This window comes from Ranitomeya variabilis, chromosome 4, assembly GCF_051348905.1.
Source record: "Ranitomeya variabilis isolate aRanVar5 chromosome 4, aRanVar5.hap1, whole genome shotgun sequence".
In the NCBI taxonomy this organism is placed as follows: domain Eukaryota; kingdom Metazoa; phylum Chordata; class Amphibia; order Anura; family Dendrobatidae; genus Ranitomeya; species Ranitomeya variabilis.
The window spans coordinates 384,658,079-384,678,631 of NC_135235.1; the positions used below are offsets into that span (position 1 = coordinate 384,658,079).

Consider the following 20,553-nt stretch of genomic DNA (forward strand, 5'->3'; position numbering starts at 1 on the left):
GATTTGTGCTAACCTCTTTACTCTCAATCCCATCCACAAGGTCATTAATAAAGTGTCAGGCTTTGCTGACAACACCAAACTATGTAGGATACTAAAATCTGACCTTGACATTACAATATTACAAAATAATCTGGATAAGGGTGGTTTCACACTTGCGTTTTTGTCTGTCTTTTTGAACAAAAAACGCATGTGTTTTTTTCCCTATATTTAACATTGAAAACGCATGCGTTTTTTTTGTACGCGTTTGGTCGCATTTTCAATCGCATGCGTTTTTTTTTACTGCATGCGTTCATTTTCAGAAATGCTAGTTGTAGTATTTTTGAGAGGCGTTTTTTTGCCGCAAAAACCGCATGCGTTTTTTTGCGGCAAAAAAATGCATTGCTGTCTATGTAAACGCATGCGTTTTTAAGCACATGCGTTTGTTTGCGTTAAAAACGCATGCGTTTTTATAGAAAAAAACCAGAAAACACACTGAAAAGTCACCCACCACCATCAAGGTGATAAAGGGATCCAAACCCTAACCCTACCCCTAACCTCACCCCTAACCGTTTAATGAACATTTTCTGACAGTCATAGTGCCACGTATTTCAGTGCCACGTCTTTCAGTGCCACGTATTTAAGTGCCACGTACTATAACTACGTGGTTATACGGGGCACGTAAATACGGGGCACGTAAATACGGGGCACTTAAATGCGTGGCACTGAAATACGTGGCACTGAAATATCGTGGCATTTACGTGAAATATGTGGCACTTAAATATGTGGCACTGAAATAAATACGTGGCACTTAAATACGTGGCACTTAAATACGTGGCACTTAAATACGTGGCACTTAAATGTATATACGTATATAAACGTATTTCATTGCCACGTATTTCAGTGCCACGTATTTCAGGTTAGGGGTAGGGTTAGGAGTAGGGGTAGGGTTAGAGTTAGGGTTTTTGGGTTTTTTCTTGTTTTCTTGTGTTTTTCTATAAAAACGCATGCGTCTAAAAAACACATGCGTTTTACCGCGTTTACATGCGTTTTTTCACACATGCGTTTTTTAAAAAAACGCATGCAGATAAAAACGCAAGTGTGAAACTAGCCTAAGATGACTGAATGGACAAACACTTGGCAAATGAGGTTTAATGTTGATAAATGTAAAGTAATGCACCTAGGATGGAGTAATCCTATTGCTGCATTTACATTAAATGTGAGTATACACGGGACTACAGAACATGAGAAGGACTTGGGTATTCTGGTCACAAGTAAGCAGAGCAGCAGTACTCAATGTCAGGAAGTAGCGGCAAAAGCAAACAGGTTTTTAGGATGTGTAAAAAGAGAGATAAAATTCCACAATCCCAAAGTACAACCCCTCTATAAATCACTTTTGAGGCCATATCTAGAATATGGGATCCAGTTTTGGGCCTAACATTTAAAATAGGACATTCAGAAGTTGGAATCAGTTCAAAGCCGGGCAACTAGATTAATAAAAGAAATTAAAGGCTTATCATATGAGAAGAGGTTGAAAAATTTGGGCTTGTTTTATAGCTTAGAAAAAAGACACCTCAGAGGAGATCTCATTTGCATATATAAATATTTGTGGCCGATACAAAGGACTGGCACATGACTTATTCCTTCCAAGGCCTATAGTAAGGACCAGAGGGCGTCCTTACCAGTGGAAGAAAGACGATTCCTGCAGCTAAACAGGAAAGGGGTCTTTACGGTTAGAGCAGTCAGAATATGGAATGCTCTACCACAAGAGGTAGTAATGGCAGACACTATAACAGCTTTTATACAAGGGCTGGACGATTTCCTCCATACACATAACAGCAAGCAATTGTCTACAGTCCCGCTAAGGCTTCATTCAGACGTCCATGCTTCCATATGAGCAGAACACGTACCTATTATCTGTGGAGACAAACCTATAAGTTATTCACACGTCCGTGGATTTTCACAGGCTGAAATCACAAACGTTATTTTTTTCTCAGCACAGATAAAAAGTTTCAATACAAGTCTGGGAGAAAATCAGACAGCACAGGGCTGGCATCGGTGATTAATATTGATGAGGATATAAGAAGCTTTGTCATTTATTTTTTTTTTCATGCATGAAAATCAGTGACCAAACGCTGACACTCGGATCCAAGACACGGATTCTTGTACGATTATTTTTTTTATATTTGAATAACCCTGGCATCTGTATGAGGCATAATTAGAATGTAATACTACTCTGCACTTGCCAAAATGGTCGTCTTGCGTTGCGTTTGTTTGGGGGGTTGCTGTCTTTTCTCCCATCATATTCAAAGTCCTTGTATAAAAAGGGCAGGTTTTGTTTTTGTTTTCAAATCTAATATTACTTTTCTTTTCCAAGCCCAATTTGCCCCCATAATAGTGAACAGATGTGGGTCACGTGGCCAATCGCTAGACTGCACAGGAGAGCGGTAGATGGTTCGCACGTAGGATTAGACCCTCTGTGTGTGGTGAAGCGCAGTGGTCGGATGTTACAAGGCTAATACTGTCCTGTGCAGTTGGGCGGTTTTATAACATGACATTGGGCTAAATACAGTGTCAGGACTGCTTACCATGGAAAAGCCTTGTAATGCCCCTGTCAAGTGGGCCATCTGACCCTTCATGTTATGTCACACGATCACAGGAGCAGATTATTGGCTAATGGCCTGTAATCCAGCAAGACAGAATAAATACACACAGAAAACGCCACCACATCTTGGAATAATTATCTGGTGAACTTGTAAATGGCTGCCATGTTTCATCACAGGTCATGCCACCCAACAAGTGGAGCAGATCATAATAAACAGGACGTCCCATCACCCTGAATCCAGATGGTGGGGCTCTGTGTACATTCTTTTAGCTGCCAGTCACTTACATGCTATTTCATCATCCAAACAGACACCCATTTTTATTTTTTTTTTCTCCTTATTTTACGTATGTTATATCACAGAAGCTCGCCTACCCTTAACCTGCTGACTCTCCTACAGAGCCAGACCAAGAATGACAGCTATTGCTATGGTTTACAAGAAAGATTCCCAAGGCAAAATAGAAGCTCAGAATTTACTACCAAAGCCCAAATTCCAAAGCAGAAAAAAGAGAAAGCAAGCCAAAGTCCCTTCATAGTCAGGTAGCAGAGTTGTCTATCGAGGGACAAGAGAAGTGAGAATATACAGATGTTAGTAGGTTTCGAGATGACATGTACAGTACTATATATATATATATATATAGAGAGAGAGAGAGAGAGCGCGAGAGAGAAACAAGACAACCAGGTACAATAAGTAAAAATATATTTTATTGAAAGTTCAAAAGTACACCAAATAATGATAAATAAGATAAAGCGGTGTAGTGAACACGCGAAACGTGCGTCGGTGTCATCCAACACCCTTTTGCTTCTGCGCGTGGTAAGTCCTCTCCCTCTCTAGGGTTCTAGTTGGATGTGGTTACCTTGACATCTTTTCTGAGAGGGGCTCTCTTACCATTGCTATATACTATTGCACAAGCACTTTAGATGAATATTGTTAATTATGCACAATCGGGCAGTTGCAATTTGTGGTCCCTTGGCTTTTCTGTCTCTTTTCTGTGTATGTATCATTTCATTATATTTTTGGTGGTGATTTATGGTCATTTGGTGTACTTTTGAACTTTCAATAAAATATATTTTAACTTATTGTACCTGGTTGCTCTTGTTTCTCCTTATATATACATGCTTTTGAGTAGGTACCTAGTTTTTCTATCTTTGATGGGTTAATTATAGCCTTATTAATGACATTAATATGTCACTGAGGTATTTGTGTCTACGTACAGTACCTTGTAGCATAAAATTGTAACGTATACTACCTATGAAGGTGGGTGGTCCTGGTCTCCCCGGTGAGTCTCGGGCAGCACTCCGCGTCGGTCACATAGAAGCTACATGTGAGCGGCCACATTCAGACAAGCTTTTCTGTGCCCAGATGGTATGGGGCCACATAGAATGGCATGTTGGATCAAACGTGGCCCCTTATAATTGTTTCACCCTCTATTCCATCCATTGAAGTCAATTGTCTTTAATTCACTGAGCCTCCAATATTAAATAACATTTATATACAGAAATAAGAAACTATAGGAAGTTTTATACTCCAGATACAGCAGAGGACAGCACAGTTCTAAGGTACTGAGGATTGCATTATGGCCGGGGAATCATGTCAGATTCTCCACACTGTCAAACTTTTGTAGACCTTGTGTCTTTTATATACTGCCCATTCATTGGCAGTGATGCATTTATCCATTGTGAGGGCATCTATCCATCCATCATATCGCTAGTAATACTGTGTAATGTTTCTGATTTGCCTTTTATGCTTCGAGGCGCGTTCAGTGAGCTATTGCCCTGCTGCTTTACTATATGACCGTAATTTAGGGGCAGTGTTTGTTCCCAGTGCCCACCGCTGCCCTGATGGACTGTAGAATAGATGAGAGGAGCTGCTGCTGAGATGATCTGTACATGAAGGGGTCTCTAAACTAACCTCATCAGTATAATTGTTACCTGACTTTTGGAGCTGGGGTGGTCAGGGTTATCATGCTGCACATTGTAACACTTTTTTTCCTTGTTTTTTTTTTCAAGGTCCCTCATGTTCTCAGACACTGGTGAGATCTTTTGGCTTGGCACCCCAGCTGTATTCAATCAGTAAGTTGCCCACCTGAATTTAGCTGTGGTTATCTAGCCCCACTTATCTACAGATTGCATCTACATTTATGAGGCAACGTTCACATGTCCAATAATCAGCCGTTAGAATAGATCCAGCAGCAATCCTTTCACAACACACAAAGTTATGCAGACACAACTTTTGTCAGTTTAAAAAAAAATAAATAAATTCAGCTGGATCCGTTTTTTTTTTTAACATTGAAGTCCATGGAAAACGGATGCGTTAAATGGAGATCTGTTTTTCTTTCACTTGAAAAGTATCATTTTTTTTGCTTTCGAATGGAAGAAAACGGATGGCTATGTGAAGGATATGTTTTCCATAGACTTCATTGTTAAAAATAAACAGATTCAGCTGAAATCTTATTTGCTTTTCTGGTGGTGGTCATATTACAAGCGCACACCGTGTTCTGCATTCTGTAATGACAATATACATCTAAGGCCAGTGTCACACATCCGTTGAACACAATTCCTGGCCTAGTATTACCTGTTAGGCTGACATTAGTAAGCGGGTGGTGGCAGAGAAGAACATGTTGGCAGCAGCTTATCCCCAACTCCTCATGTAAGGACACAGGCATGCTGACCAGCATCTATTGAAGGTATAATGCTACTGCCTATTCTTCCTATCAATCCACTAGGCTGAAAGCTGAGCAAATCAAAAGCAGCCGTCAATTTTTTCTGTACAAATTCAACTATTTTAAAGTGAGAATTTTGTGTAATAAAATCAATGTTGTTTTATTTTAGTTTTTTTTTATCTCCTTCATAAGAGTATGTAAATGCCAGAGAAGAAGAAACAAGCTTCAAGGCTGTGACTGACCGGGCTGCCCAAACACTGCTATGGACAGAGCTGTTCAGAGGTGAGACACAGTAACTTTCTATCATTGAGGCTTTAATTTTTTGCTCTTGTTTGCAGTATTCTTCATTTCCTAAATTTTTCTTCCTTTCAGGACTAGGAATGACCTTAAGCTACTTGTTCCGGGAACCAGCCACTATCAATTATCCTTTTGAGAAAGGTCCCTTAAGCCCACGGTTTCGTGGTGAGCATGCCTTACGCAGGTACCCATCTGGAGAGGAGCGCTGCATTGCCTGCAAGCTCTGTGAAGCCATCTGTCCTGCTCAGGTAACCAGGCATGAGTCCTAATGAAAATACTGTATATCCGACTATTGAAAGATTATCTGTCACCTTTCTGGACGTGTCTGTTAGGCTGGAGTCGCACTAAACGTATGAAAAATCGGTCCGAGTCTCCCTGCCGAGAGTCGAACAAGTGTAATGCGAATACAATCCGATTTTTCACATCTAGCATCTGATTTACCTCCGAATGCAACGCGATTGTGATCACATTGCATTGCGATTTTTAACATGAGCATTTACATAGAGCAATTCTGTCATTTACACATCATTTTCAATGGAAATACTCATCAAAACATATACACTCACCGGCCACTTTATTAGGTACACCATGCTAGTAACGGGTTGGACCCCCTTTTGCCTTCAGAACTGCCTCAATTCTTCGTGGCATAGATTCAACAAGGTGCTGGAAGCATTCCTCAGAGATTTTGGTCCATATTGACATGATGGCATCACACAGTTGCCGCAGATTTGTCGGCTGCACATCCCAAAGATGCTCCATACAAGGCAGGATGGATCCATGCTTTCATGTTGTTTACGCCAAATTCTGACCCTACCATCCGAATGTCGCAGCAGAAATCGAGACTCATCAGACCAAGCAACGTTTTTCCAATCTTCTACTGTCCAATTTCGATGAGCTTGTACAAATTGTAGCCTCAGTTTCCTGTTCTTAGCTGAAAGGAGTGGTACCCGGTGTGGTCTTCTGCTGCTGTAGCCCATCTGCCTCAAAGTTCGACGCACTGTGCGTTCAGAGATGCTCTTAGGCCTACCTTGGTTGTAACGGGTGGCGATTTGAGTCACTGTTGCCTTTCTATCAGCTCGAACCAGTCTGCCCATTCTCCTCTGACCTCTGGCATCAACAAGGCATTTCCGCCCACAGAACTGCCGCTCACTGGATTTTTTTTCTTTTTCGGACCATTCTCTGTAAACCCTAGAGATGGTGGTGAGTGAAAATCCCAGTAGATCAGCAGTTTCTGAAATACTCAGACCAGCCCTTCTGGCACCAACAACCATGCCACGTTCAAAGGCACTCAAATCACCTTTCTTCCCCATACTGATGCTCGGTTTGAACTGCAGGAGATTGTCTTGACCATGTCTACATGCCTAAATGCACTGAGTTGCCGCCATGTGATTGGCTGATTAGAAATTAAGTGTTAACAAGAAGTTGGACAGGTGTACCTAATAAAGTGGCCGGTGAGTGTATATACATACACACACACACACACACACACACACACACACACACACACACACACACACACACACACACACACACACACACACACACACACACATATATATATATACATACATACACACACACACACACACACACACACACACACACACACACACACACACACACACACACACACACACACACACGAAAGGCCGGCAATTCAGCTGCATTGTAGTGTAAAGTCACTGCAGGAGCCGACAGGATAGAAGAGATGGATTACATACAGTAAATACAAATAGAATTGATAGTGATACAGATGTCAGTGACAAATACAATTAATGCAGTGTGTGTGCAGCTTACTGTACATTTGTTTAGTTAATAAAAGATTATTTTACTGAAAAAAAAGTGGCCTCCTGCTTAACCAGCAGAGAGAAAGCCGACAGCTTCTAAGGTCCACTTCCATCTGTTTGTCTGTAACGGAAATCCCGTGTCGCTGATTGGTCGCGCCCAGCCGTCCGCGACCAATCAGCGACAGGCACAGTCCGGCGCGAATTGGCCCCTACCTACTCCCCTCCAGTCAGCGCCCACATAGCGTTTTAGCAGTCTGTTAAACGGACTGCGTTACACTGTGGCATAACGCGGTGTAACGCCTTCCGTTAACACTGCTATTAACCCTATAAGTGTGACCAACTTTTTACTATTGATGCTGCGTATGCATAAACATAATGTTAAAAATAATAATTAAAAAAAAAATCATTATTCTCACCTTCCGGCGTCCGCGGCAGCCTTTCCCGCTCCTCGCGTCGCTCCGGTCCCAAGAATGCATTGCGGCAATGACCCCAGATGGCCGGCCACGAACAATCAGCGACAGACGCAGTCTGGCCGCGAATTGGCGCGGGATTTGAACCACGCTTCGCTAATTGGTCGCGCCCGGCCGGCAGAATCCTGTGTATTCATTGCATTATTCTGAAATCTTCATAAATAAACTACATACATATTCTAGAATACCCGATGCATTAGAATTGGGCCACCATCTAGTAATTAATAACCAGCAAAGGCTATGCAGACAGCTGGGGCTGATATTAATAGCCTAGGAAGAGGCCATGAATACTGCCCCCCCAGGCTAAAAACATCAGCTCTAAGCCCCCCAGAAAAGGCACGTCTTTAAGTTGTGCCAATTCTGGCACTTGGCCTCGCTGCCCACACTTCCCTTGTAGCGGTGGCAAGTGGGGTGATGGTTGGGGGTGGGTTGATTTCATCTTTATATTGTTAGGTGACATCAAGCCCTGTGGTTAGTAATGGAGAGGCGTCAATAAGACGCCCCCATTACTGACCCCATAGTGATATCTTATAAATCCACACATGCACACACCCAGAAAAAAGTCCTGTAATTGAAAGAGTGACACTCCTTTAATAAATTTTGATTAACTCCTTAATGACCGGAGGTATTTTTGGTTTTGCATTTTCATTTTTAGCTCCCCTTCTTCCCAGAGCCATATCTTTATTTTTAGTCAGTGTGGCCATGTGAGGGCTTGTCTTTTGCGGGACGAGTTGTACTTTTGAACTACACCATTGGTTTTAACATATTGTATACTGGGAAACGGGGGGGGGGGGGCTTGACTCCAAGTTCTGTGAAAGTTCAATCCCACTGTTGTTTTTTGTTTTGTTCTTTTTACCATGTTTACTAAATGCTAAAACTGATCTGCCATTATGATTCTTCAGCCTGTATGTAGCAGAATTGCTCACTTACTATAAGCTCCAACCACCGGGCGGCGCTCATAGTAATCCGGCTGTGACCACCATAGAGGTCTGCTGGAGACCTCTGGTTCCACATGGAGAAAAAAGAAGAACCGGAGGATAAAAGCCGCGCAGACCACAATGAAGATAACAGAGTTACACACACACTCTGTTTATTAGCCTACGCGTTTCGTGGCAGACAAGCCCTGATGAAGTGGCTTGTCTGCCACGAAACGCGTAGGCTAATAAACAGAGTGTGTGTGTAACTCTGTTATCTTCATTGTGGTCTGCGCGGCTTTTATCCTCCGGTTCTTCTTTTTTCTCCATGTGGATCCATACTGTTTGCCGGGAGCCTGCTGCGACCACACGTGCTTATCCAAGGGAGTTGTGACCTGTCACAACCAGACCAGGTGAGTCTGTTTTGTGGGGGTCCACGTGATTGCGATACCTGAAGGTATTACTCTATGTGCGCTTCTTTTTCTTGTTTTTGGAGACCTCTGGTTGTCATGCCAACCCACCGGTGACCCACGATCACGAGACGGTGTCACCGATCAGCGGGATTTCCGGCATGCTTGACAGCGGCATTTAACTAGTTAACAGCCTAGGTGGATCGCGATTCAACCCTCAGCTGTTAGAGGCACATGTCAGCTGTTCAAAAGAGCTGACGTGCTGGAAAAGATGTGGGCTCAGCGCCAGAGTCCGGCATTGGTGTACTATTACGCCCAATGTTCGAAAGGGGTTAAACCATACTTATGACCTCACCCATTCCACCAACGTCATTGTCGTCTACAAAAGAGTTAAGATAAAAAAAAAAATATATATATATATATATAATTATAATATATTCCTCACCTTCTTTCCGCAGAGGAGATGATGATGATAATCCATTTGTCCCATGACGGGTCTAGTGCTTCTACATCTAGATGTCAGGCTGCATGGTTCATGATGCGACCATACAGCCTGCTATCCAGCAGAGACACTGAGCAGCGTGTGTGCAGTGTCTCCCTGTGAACTCCTATTCCCTGTCTGACGGCACCGTGAGCGTGAGAAAGTTCCCCCTGCGCTCGCTCTGATGTCAGAAAGGTGAAGTGAGTTCATTGGCTGTAAACGCCCAGCACCTGTCTGACGGCACCCTACCGCGAGCAGGGGAACTTTCTTACTCTCGCGGTGCCGTCAGATATATATGTGTGTCACTGGCCTCTTTATATCTATGTATTCTATCTTTTCTATTCTAACCTGTCGCTCTGATTTTACAGTAAACAGCAGATGAATTGATGGCTTTTATTCTATCCATCTGTGTAATATAAATACAGATATATAGGTGTGTGTCACTGCCATCTATATATCTATGTATTCTATGTGTACATATCTATTGTATTCTAACCTGTGATTTTACTGTATGCTACACATGAATTGCCGGCTTTTCAAAGGACACCGGTGCGTAAAAATTGGACAGCACTGGCATGGTCCGAGTGCTGTGAGATTTTTTTATTTACCGTATATACTCGAGTATAAGCCGAGATTTTCAGCCCAAATTTTTGGGCTGAAAGTGCCCCTCTCGGCTTATACTCGAGTCATGATCGGTGGTGGGGTCGGCGGGTGAGCACTGTCATATACTCACCTAGTCCCGGCGTTCCTGGCGCTCCCCCTGCCTGTCACACTGTTTTCGGTGCCGCAGCCTCTTCCCCTGAGCGGTCACGTGGGACCGCTCATTAGAGAAATGAATAGGCTGCTCCACCTCCCATAGGGGCGGAGCCGCATAATTCATTTCTCTAATCAGCGGTGCCGGTGACCGCTGACAGAGGAAGAGGCTGCGGCACCGAAGACCAGCTGTCCGGGGGAAGGAGCGGGACGCCGGGAGCAGGTAAGTATCGCATATTCACCTGTCCTCGTTCCACACGCCGGGCGTCGCGCAATCTTCCCGGCGTCTCTCCGCTCTGACTGTGCAGGCAGAGGGCGCGATGACGCATATAGTGTGCGCGCCGCCCTCTGCCTGATCAGTCAGTGCAGAGACGCCGGGAAGATGGCGCCGAGGAGCTGCAAGCAAGACAGGCGAGTATGTGGTTTATTTTTTTTTTTATTGCAGCAGCAGCTATGGGGCAATAATGGACGGTGCAGAGCACTATATGGCACAGCTATGGGGCAACGGTGCAGAGCACTATATGGCACAGCTATGGGGCAACGGTGCAGAGCACTATATGGCACAGCTATGGGGCAATAATGGACGGTGCAGAGCACTATATGGCACAGCTATGGGGCAATGGTGCAGAGCCTATATGGCACAGCTATGGGGCAATGGTGCAGAGCACTATATGGCACAGCTATGGGGCAATAATGGTGCAGAGCACTGTATGGCATAGCTATGGGGCAATGGTGCAGAGCACTATATGGCACAGCTATGGGGCAATAATGGTGCAGAGCACTATATGGCACAGCCATCGGGCAACGGTGCAGAGCACTATATGGCACAGCTATGGGGCAATAACGGTGCAGAGCACTGTATGGCACAGCTATGGGGCAATGGTGCAGAGCACTATATGGCACAGCTATGGGGCAACGGTGCAGAGCACTATATGGCACAGCTATGGGGCAACGGTGCAGAGCACTATATGGCACAGCTATGGGGCAACGGTGCAGAGCACTATATGGCACAGCTATGGGGCAACGGTGCAGAGCACTATATGGCACAGCTATGGGGCAACGGTGCAGAGCACTATATGGCACAGCTATGGGGCAACGGTGCAGAGCACTATATGGCACAGCTATGGGGCAACGGTGCAGAGCACTATATGGCACAGCTATGGGGCAACGGTGCAGAGCACTATATGGCACAGGTATGGGGCAACGGTGCAGAGCACTATATGGCACAGCTATGGGGCAACGGTGCAGAGCACTATATGGCACAGCTATGGGGCAATGGTGCAGAGCACTATATATATGGCACAGCTATGGGGCAACGGTGCAGAGCACTATATGGCACAGCTATGGGGCAGCGGTGCAGAGCATTATATATGTGGCACAGTTATGGGGCAACGGTGCAGAGCATTGTATATATGGCACAGCTTTATGTGGAGCATCTATGGGGCCATAATGAATGGTGCAGAGCATTATATGTGGCACAGCTTTATGTGGAGCATCTATAGGGCCATAATGAACGGTATGGAGCATCTATTTTTAATTTTGAAATTCACCGGTACCTGCTGCATTTTCCACCCTAGGCTTATACTCGAGTCAATAAGTTTTCCCAGTTTTTTGTGGCAAAATTAGGGGGGTCGGCTTATACTCGGGTCGGCTTATACTCGAGTATATACGGTATTTATTTTTTTCCTCTTGAACCCATAGGCTTGGATTAGCAAGTGTCGGTGAGAATCGCAGCATGATGCGACTTTACACGAACGTCGAATCCGTCTGAGAAAATAAACAGTGATGTGAACTGCCCCATAGATTAACACGGGTCCGAGTGCTATGCCATGATTTCTCACATAGCACTCGGTCGTCTCTGGCTCTGACTCTGGCATTATAGTGAAAAATCAGTGGTCATTAAGTGGCAAGCTTGGCTGTGTTCTTAAGGGGTTTATAAAGCTATAATTTTTTTTTCTCCTCTAAAGGCTATCACTATTGAGGCTGAACCCCGTACAGATGGAAGCCGTCGTACTACAAGATATGACATTGACATGACCAAGTGTATTTATTGCGGCTTTTGTCAGGAGGCATGCCCAGTGGATGCTATAGTGGAGGTGAGTATTTCATAAATTGATGCTGTGGAGGTGTCCGAAAGGAAAAGTGTGTCAGGTGTTTTTTTTTTTAATTTTATTTTTTTTACTACATGAAATCAAAGCTAGAGTGCTCATTGTTTTCCTTGTGCCCCATGAGGCACTCTACGGTGTGTCCACATTATCTTTGGTGTTCTACTAACCCATTCACCACCATAGAGCCTTGTAAAATATGCCTCTTCCATAAGAGACACAGATACAGCACAGTAGATCTTACCTGTCATTAATCCCTTCCCTAAATTGGAAGTACCAGTACGTCCTATTTGCAAGGTTTTCGTGCACAAGGATGTAACTGTATGTGATCTTTTGGGTACATTAGCGGTGTCCAGCACGACCATAGTAGGAGATTGACTTAATTGACATCCTAGCTCCTGCGGAAACAGAAGAGGGTTAAGCAGGATTGATCCTGGCTGTCTGACACTTTACATGCTCTGGTCAATAGCGGCTGCTGCATTTCGAAGGATATGAGAGGGTGGTCCCTCTTTAACGCCATTTGAATCTCTGCTTCATTATCTTGGGGTGCCATTGGTAGGCAACTAGTCCAATCTTTTGTATCAAAAAAATCCCCTCCAGACCTGCTTGGTACTGTGGCCGGTAAAGCCCTGCCATAAGTAGGGTCTAACAGTCTAACAACCTTCTGTCAATGTTCCGTAGATATAGTGCACTGAGGCATTGCACTACATTATATCAGCAATCCGTGTTAAGTGTTCTAGTGTCAGAGTAAATTAAGGCTATGTGCACACGTTGCAGATTAAGCTCAGGAATTTTTGGTGAGGATTCTGCATCTCTTGGCAGAAAACGCAGGTGCGGATTTGACGCGTTTTTTGTGCGTATTTACTGTATTTTTTACCCCTGTGGATTTCTATAATGGAATGGGTACAAAAACGCTGCAGATCCGCAAAAAAGAAGTGACATGCTACTTCTTTTAATCCGCAGCACTTCCGCACAGAATTTTCCACACCATTAGCACAGCTTTTTTTTTTCCTATTGACTTACATTGTACTGTTAATCACTTACGGATCTGCAGCGTTTCTGCATGGCAAAAAACGCTGCGGATCCGCAGGAAATCCGCAACGTGTGCACATAGCCTAAAAGATGGCTTAAAAAAAAATTGTAGAAATACAAGGGAAATTTAAACACGGAAAAATGTTTCACAGATTGAAAAAAGAAAAAAGCTATATTTGGTATCTCTGCATCCAGAAGGACCCAAACTGAGGCTAGATTAACATTTATACTTGCATTGCGTGGGGGTTTCAATCTGATTCTTCAAATAACAGGATTCAGATAAAAGCCCCAATGGAACCACTCGCTATAATGAGACAGAAGCAGAAGTACAGAGAAAAAAGGGCTACTGAAAAAAGGAAAAGCCTCCTACGTACCGAAAACACAAACTCCACACAGGGAATTTCACCACTATCATGCGATTTCGTCAGGCAATAACGAGACAGAAGCATTCTCTTTTGGACTTTTTCTGGCCTATTTTCCCACAATGCCCTGTCTTTTTTGGCATGCATGAAAGTGCAGTTAACTACACTTCTGTGCACCTTTTCAAAGAGATGAGTCCAAAGTGACTGGTTCTGACTAACATTTCAGTCATTGGTTCTGTCTGAATCACGAATTTGGATGTAAACTGCGTACCGATCAAAAGATTTTCTTTGCCTGTTCATGTGTTAGTTTTCCATGTTCTTATTGGAATGTGCACATTGTAGATTCAGATAGAAGAACGCAAAACCCACAAAGGTGCATATATGGAAATGTGGAGTAAAGAAACATGTGGGAAACAAGCTAGAATGTGTGTGAAACATTAGATTCCTCATGTTACCCCCTTTTTACTCTAATGACCACTGTAAACCCCCTGGCCTTCTCTCAAGCTGCTTCATCAGATTGTCACCTGAAATGGTTTTCAACAGTATTGAAGGAGCTCCCTGAGGTAGTGAGCACTTGTTGGCTGCCTTGCCTTCACTCTGCATCCAACTCATCAGAAACTGTCGCAATTAGGCTGAAGTTGGGTGATTGTGGAGGCCATGGCATCTCACGCAGCGCTCAATCCCTCTTCTTCTTGGTCACAAGCCTGGAGGTGTGTTTTGCGTCATTGCTCTGTTGCCATACAAATGATGGTACCACTAATTGCAAACCAGATATCATGGTATTTCCTTGTCGATTGCTGTGGTAGCCATGCTGGGTAAATGTTTTGAATTTGGAATAAATTACCATAAGGGACACCAGCAAATACCACCACATTATGAAACTCCTCCTCCATGCTTCTCGGTGAGCATTACATATGTAGGAAACCATCTGCTTCTCATAAAGACATAGCGGTTGGTACCAAAAATCTCAAATTGTGACTCCTCAGACCACAATACAGATTTCCACTAATCTAATGTTGTCCAGTCCTTGTGTTTTTTGGCTCGAACAAGTCTTTTTTTTTTCTTTGCAGTCGTTAGTAGTTGCATTTTTGCAATAATCAGACAATAAAGGTCTGCTATTCAGTCTCTTCGGGACAGTTGCTACTTGTTAATCTGAGATTAATTTAACCCCTTTCTGGCATTGGACGTACTATTCCGTCCATGTGACCTGGGACTTAATACCCATGGACGCAATAGTACGTCCAATTCGATCAGCCGCGCTCCCGGGGGGGAGCGCAGCTGATTGCAGCCGGGTGTCAGCTGATTCTCACAGCTGACACCCGGCACTAAGTGCCAGGAGCGGTTACAGACCACTCCCAGCACTTGAACCCCCGGAACACTGCGATCAAACATGATCGCAGTGTTCCGGAGCCGGCAGAGGGGCTGACAGCCCCTCTGCCTTTGGATCGGAGACCCCGCGCAATGACCAATCGCTCCCATGGTAACCTGATGTCGTCATGGTTACCAGAGCTGAGAGACTTCCTGTCATGCGCAGTGTATGTCAGGAAGTCTCTAAGGTCAGTGTGCAGGGATTGCAGCGCTGACAGCTTCTATAGCATGCAGATCTGCATGCTATAGAAGTGATCAGCCTGCACAAAAAGAATGTCCCATAGTGGGACACAGTGTAAAAGTAAGAATGAATAAAAAAAAAAAATTTAAATAATTGTAACAATATTTAAAAAAATTAATAATAAAGAATCAGTATTTAATCCATCAATAAATATTTGAATAAAAAATAATCTAAACAATGAAAGTACACATATTTAGTATCGCCGCTTCCGTAACGACCCGACCTATAAAACTGTCCCTCTAGTTAACCTCTTTACCTCTTTAGTGAACACCATTAAAAAAAAAAAAAGCAAAAAAAGCTTTATCATATCGCCGAACAAGAAGTGGAATAACATGCGATAAAAAAGACTGATCTAAATAAACGTGGTACCGCTGAAAACGTCATCTTGTCCCGTAAATAACAAGCCGCCATATAGCTCCATCACCAGAAAAATAAAAGTTATAGCTCTCAGAATAAAGCAATGCAAAAATAAATATTTTTTAGGCTACATTCACATTTGCGTTGTTGGGCGCAGCGTCGGCGACGTGACGCAACCAACAACGCATTTACACAACGCAGCGTTTTGCGACGCATGCGTTGTCATAAAATCTACAGATCGGGACTTTCGGCTCAGGGAAAACGCTACAAGTAGCGTCCCCTGCGCCCTGTCTTGTGCCTGTCTTGTGCTTCTATATGACGCATGCGTCGTAAAACGCAGTACAACACATACCGGCGCATGTCAATGCGCCCCCCCATGTTAAAGATAGGGGCGCATGACGCATGCGTCGGTATGCGTCGACGACGCTGCGCCCAACAACGCAAATGTGAACGTAGCCTAATCTAAATTGTTTTTATTGTATAAAAGCTCCAAAACATAAAAAAATGATATAAATGAGGTATCGCTGTAATCGTACTGACCCAAAGAATAAAACTGCTTCATCAATTTTACCACACGCGGAACGGTATAAACTCCCTGCCCCAAAAGAAATTCATTAATTGCTGGTTTTTGTTCATTCTGCCTCACAAAAATCGGAATAAAAAGTGATCAAAAAATGTCATGTGCCCGAAAATGGTACCAATCAAAATGTCTACTCGTCCTGCAAAAAACAAGACCTCACATGACTCTGTGGGACAAAATGTGGAAAAATTATAGCTCTCAAACTGTGGTGATGCAAAAACTTTTTTCACTAAAAAGCTGACAGCTGCCAAACGTAAAAACCCGCTATAAATGGTAAATCAAACCCCCCCTTAGTTTCGGAAAAATAATAAAATTAAAAAAATGTATTTATTTCCATTTTCCCATTAGGGTTAGGGCTATAGTTAGGGATGGGGCTAAAGTTGGGATTAGGATTAGGATTGGGATTCGGCTTAGGGGTTGGGGCTAAAGATGAGGTTAGGGTTTGGTTAAAGGTTGGGGTTAGTTGTGTGTCATGGTTAGGGTTATGGTTAGGGATGTGTTGGGATTAAGGTTAGGGGTGTGTTCGGGTTAGGGGTGTGGTTATAGTTAGGGTTGGGATTAGGGTTAGGGGTGTGTTTGGGTTAGGGTTGGAGTTAGAATTGGGGGGTTTCCACTATTTAGACACATCAGGGGCTCTCCAAACGCGACATGGCGTCCGATCTCAATTCTACCCAATTCTGCGCTGAAAAAGTTAAACGGTGCTCCTTCCCTTCCGTGCCCTGCTGTGCGCGTGGTTTAACTGCATATATGGGGTATCAGCGTACTCAGGACAAATTGGACAACAACTTTTGCACCTGTTACCCTTGTGAAAACAAAAATTTGGGGTTAAATATCATTTTTCTGGGAAACAATGATTTTTTTATTTTCACGGCTCTGCGTTATAAATTTCTGTGAAGTACTTGGGGGTTCAAAGTTCTCACAACACATCTAGATAAGTTCCTTAGGCTTAGGGGTCTAGTTTCCAATATGGGGTCACTTGTGGGAGTTTCTTCTGTTTAGGTACATCAGGGGCTCTGCAAACGCAACGTGCCTGCAGACCATTCCATCAAAGTCTGCATTCCAAAACGCCACTATTTCCCTCCCGAGCTCTGCCGTGCGCCCAAACGGTGGCTCCCCCCCACATATGGGGTATCAGTGTACTCGGGACAAATTGGACAACAACTTTTGGGGTCCAATTTCTCCTGTTACCCTTGGTAAACTAAAACAAATTGGATGTGAAGTACATTTTTTGTGAAAAAAAATTTTTAAATGTTCATTTTACTTTATTTTTTTAAACATTCCAAAAATTCCTGTGAAGCACCTGAAGGGTTAATAAACTTCTTGAATGTGGTTTTGAGCACCATGAGGGGTGCAGTTTTTAGAATGGTGTCACACTTGGTTATTTTCTGTGATATAGACCCCTCAAAGTGACATCAAATGTGATGTGGTCCCCCCAAAAAATGGTGTTGTAAAAATGAGAAATCGCTGGTCAACTTTTAACCCTTATAACTTCCTAACAAAAAAAAAATGTTGGTTCCAAAATTGTGCTGATGTAAAGTAGACAAGTGGGAAATGTGATTTATTAAGTATTTTGTGTGACATATCTCTGATTTAAAGGCATGAAATTCAAAGTTGGAAAATTGCAAAATTTCCATTTTTTTCACAAACACAAGTCATATCAAATAAATGTTACCACTACCAGGAAGTACAATATGTCACGAGAAAACGGTGTCAGAATCACTGGGATCCATGGAAGCGTTCCAAAGTTATAACCTCATAAAGGGATAGTGGTCAGAATTGTAAAAATTGGCCCGGTCATTAACCCCTTTCTGACCTCGGACAGAATAGTATGTCCGAGGTCGGATCCCCTGCTTTGATATGGGCTTCGGCGGTGAGCCCGCATCAAAGCCGGGACATGTCGGCTGTTTTGTACAGCTGACATGTGCCCCCAATAGCGGCAGGTGGAATCTCGATCCACCCGCCGCTATTAACTAGTTAAATGCTGCTGTCAAACGCTGACAGCGGCATTTAACTAGCGCTTCCGGCCAAAAAAAAAAAAGCCAAACAAAAAATATACCTCTTTTTATACTCTCTTATATCTTCCTGTAATATTTCACAATTTGTTAATAACTTTAGGAAAACGGATGAGGTGACATACTTTTATTAATGTGACGTGTGAATTACTAGTTCTTGTCTGCATCTCATCTGATCTCTTTTTTGCAGGGCCCCAATTTTGAATTTAGCACAGAAACCCACGAGGAACTCCTGTACAACAAAGAAAAACTCCTAAACAACGGTGACAAATGGGAGACCGAGATTGGCGCAAATATCCAGGCTGACTTTCTCTATCGCTAAGCAGTCTTCTCCCATCAAGATACTCAAAGCTGGCTTCTAGCATTTCTATTCATGGAAAATTCTCATACATACATACATACATACATACACAGTGCAGTCCCTTTACAGAACGCCCACTTCAGATCCAAAGATGTGAAGACAACCTGCAGCTTGTGTCGTCAACTAGAGCGATGTCTGATAGTTAATAAATCAGATGATGAGGCCATCCTACCGTCCAGTTAGTTACTTGCTGCTACCTTCTGATCTTAGGAATGGAATTTCTTGTATTCCTAGTTCGGTAAAATCAGAGGTGTTCCTATATGTGGGGATAATTTCCTGAGTGTGCAGTGGAGCATTGTTAAATGTATATTAGTACATGCATTGCAGGTAACTGCTAGTATTAATTACATGGTGGCGTTAATCCATTTTATGACAAAGCTATAATATTGATATGTGGTTAGAGATGTCATAACCCACACCATTGATCTGCACAGCCTTTATGTATAGGATTCTGGGATTGAAGCTTTGTATGTGTCTGGCAATAGCACGGCGTATTTGTACCTCTGCTAAATTTAATGTATTTCTTAATAAAATCTGATTTTGTTTGAGTTTAGGCTGACATGTACTGTGTATTAGCACCGTTGTATACTGGAAAGCAACATTTGAAGATTTATTTGCTCTGATGCTGTATACGGAAAGCTGCACTATACTTTACTAGATGGTGGCCCGATTCTAACGCATCGGGTATTCTAGAATATGTATGTAGTTTATTTATGAAGTTTTCAGAATAATGCAACTTATACACAGGATTCGGCCGGCCAGGCGCGACCAATTAGCGAAGCGTGGTTCAAATTCTGCTCCAATTCGCGGCTGGACTGCGCCTGTCGCTGATTGGTCATGCCCGGCCGCGAACAATCAATGAAGCCAGGGCCGGCTCAAGGTTTTTGAGGGCCCCGGGTGAAAGAGTCTCATTGGGCCCCCCTCTTTAACACATACCACGATTCATAATGCACAGATACAGCAGAGAAATATATGCTACTTGGCTATGGTATAACATAGCCCACGTAGCATATAACACAGCCCATGTAGTATATAGCCCAGGCCACGCAGTGTATAGCCCAGCCCACGCATATAACACAGGCCATGCAGTGTAGAGCCCAGGCCACGCAGTGTATAGCCCAGCCCACGCATATAACACAGCCCATGTAGTGTATAGCCCAGGCCACGCAGTGTATAGCCCAGGCCACGCATATAACAGTCCATGTAGTATATAGCCCAGGCCACGCAGTGTATAGCCCAAGCCACGCAGTGTATAGCCCAGCCCACGCATATAACACAGCCCATGTAGTATATAGCCCAGGCCACGCACTGTATAGCCCAGGCCACGCAGTGTATAGCCCAGCCCACGCATATAACACAGCCCATGTAGTATATAGCCCAGGCACATAGTATATTGCCCAGCTACGTAGTATATAGCCCAGGCCACGCAGTGTATAGCCCAGGCCACGCAGTGTATAGCCCAGCCCACGCATATAACACAGGCCACGCAGTGTATAGCCCAGGCCACGCAGTGTATAGCCCAGGCCACGCAGTGTATAGCCCAGGCCACGCATATAACACAGCCCATGTAGTATATAGCCCAGGCACATAGTATATTGCCCAGCTACGTAGTATATAGCACAGCTTACGCAGTATATAACAGCCACGTAATATATTGCACAGAGACACACTATATAACGCAGCTACGCAGTATATAACGCAGCCCACGCAGTATATAGCACAGAGACGTAGTGTATATCAGCCAACGTAGTATGTAACACAGCCCAAGTAGTAAATGGCAAT

At 43.7% G+C, this 20,553-nt stretch overlaps 1 protein-coding gene across 1 annotated transcript in view; it reads left to right on the top strand.

The window, feature by feature from the left end:
* The window catches only part of NDUFS8 (NADH:ubiquinone oxidoreductase core subunit S8), a 52,913-nt gene extending 33,594 nt beyond the window's left edge, over nucleotides 1-19,319 (top strand). The window contains exons 3-7 of the mRNA XM_077250837.1: nucleotides 4,589-4,651; nucleotides 5,434-5,523; nucleotides 5,614-5,786; nucleotides 12,321-12,449; nucleotides 18,601-19,319. Of these exons, the coding sequence (XP_077106952.1) occupies nucleotides 4,589-4,651; nucleotides 5,434-5,523; nucleotides 5,614-5,786; nucleotides 12,321-12,449; nucleotides 18,601-18,732 (587 nt within the window). The 3' untranslated portion in view covers nucleotides 18,733-19,319. The remainder of the gene's footprint in view (nucleotides 1-4,588; nucleotides 4,652-5,433; nucleotides 5,524-5,613; nucleotides 5,787-12,320; nucleotides 12,450-18,600) is intronic.
* The last annotated feature ends 1,234 nt before the right edge of the window (nucleotides 19,320-20,553 follow it).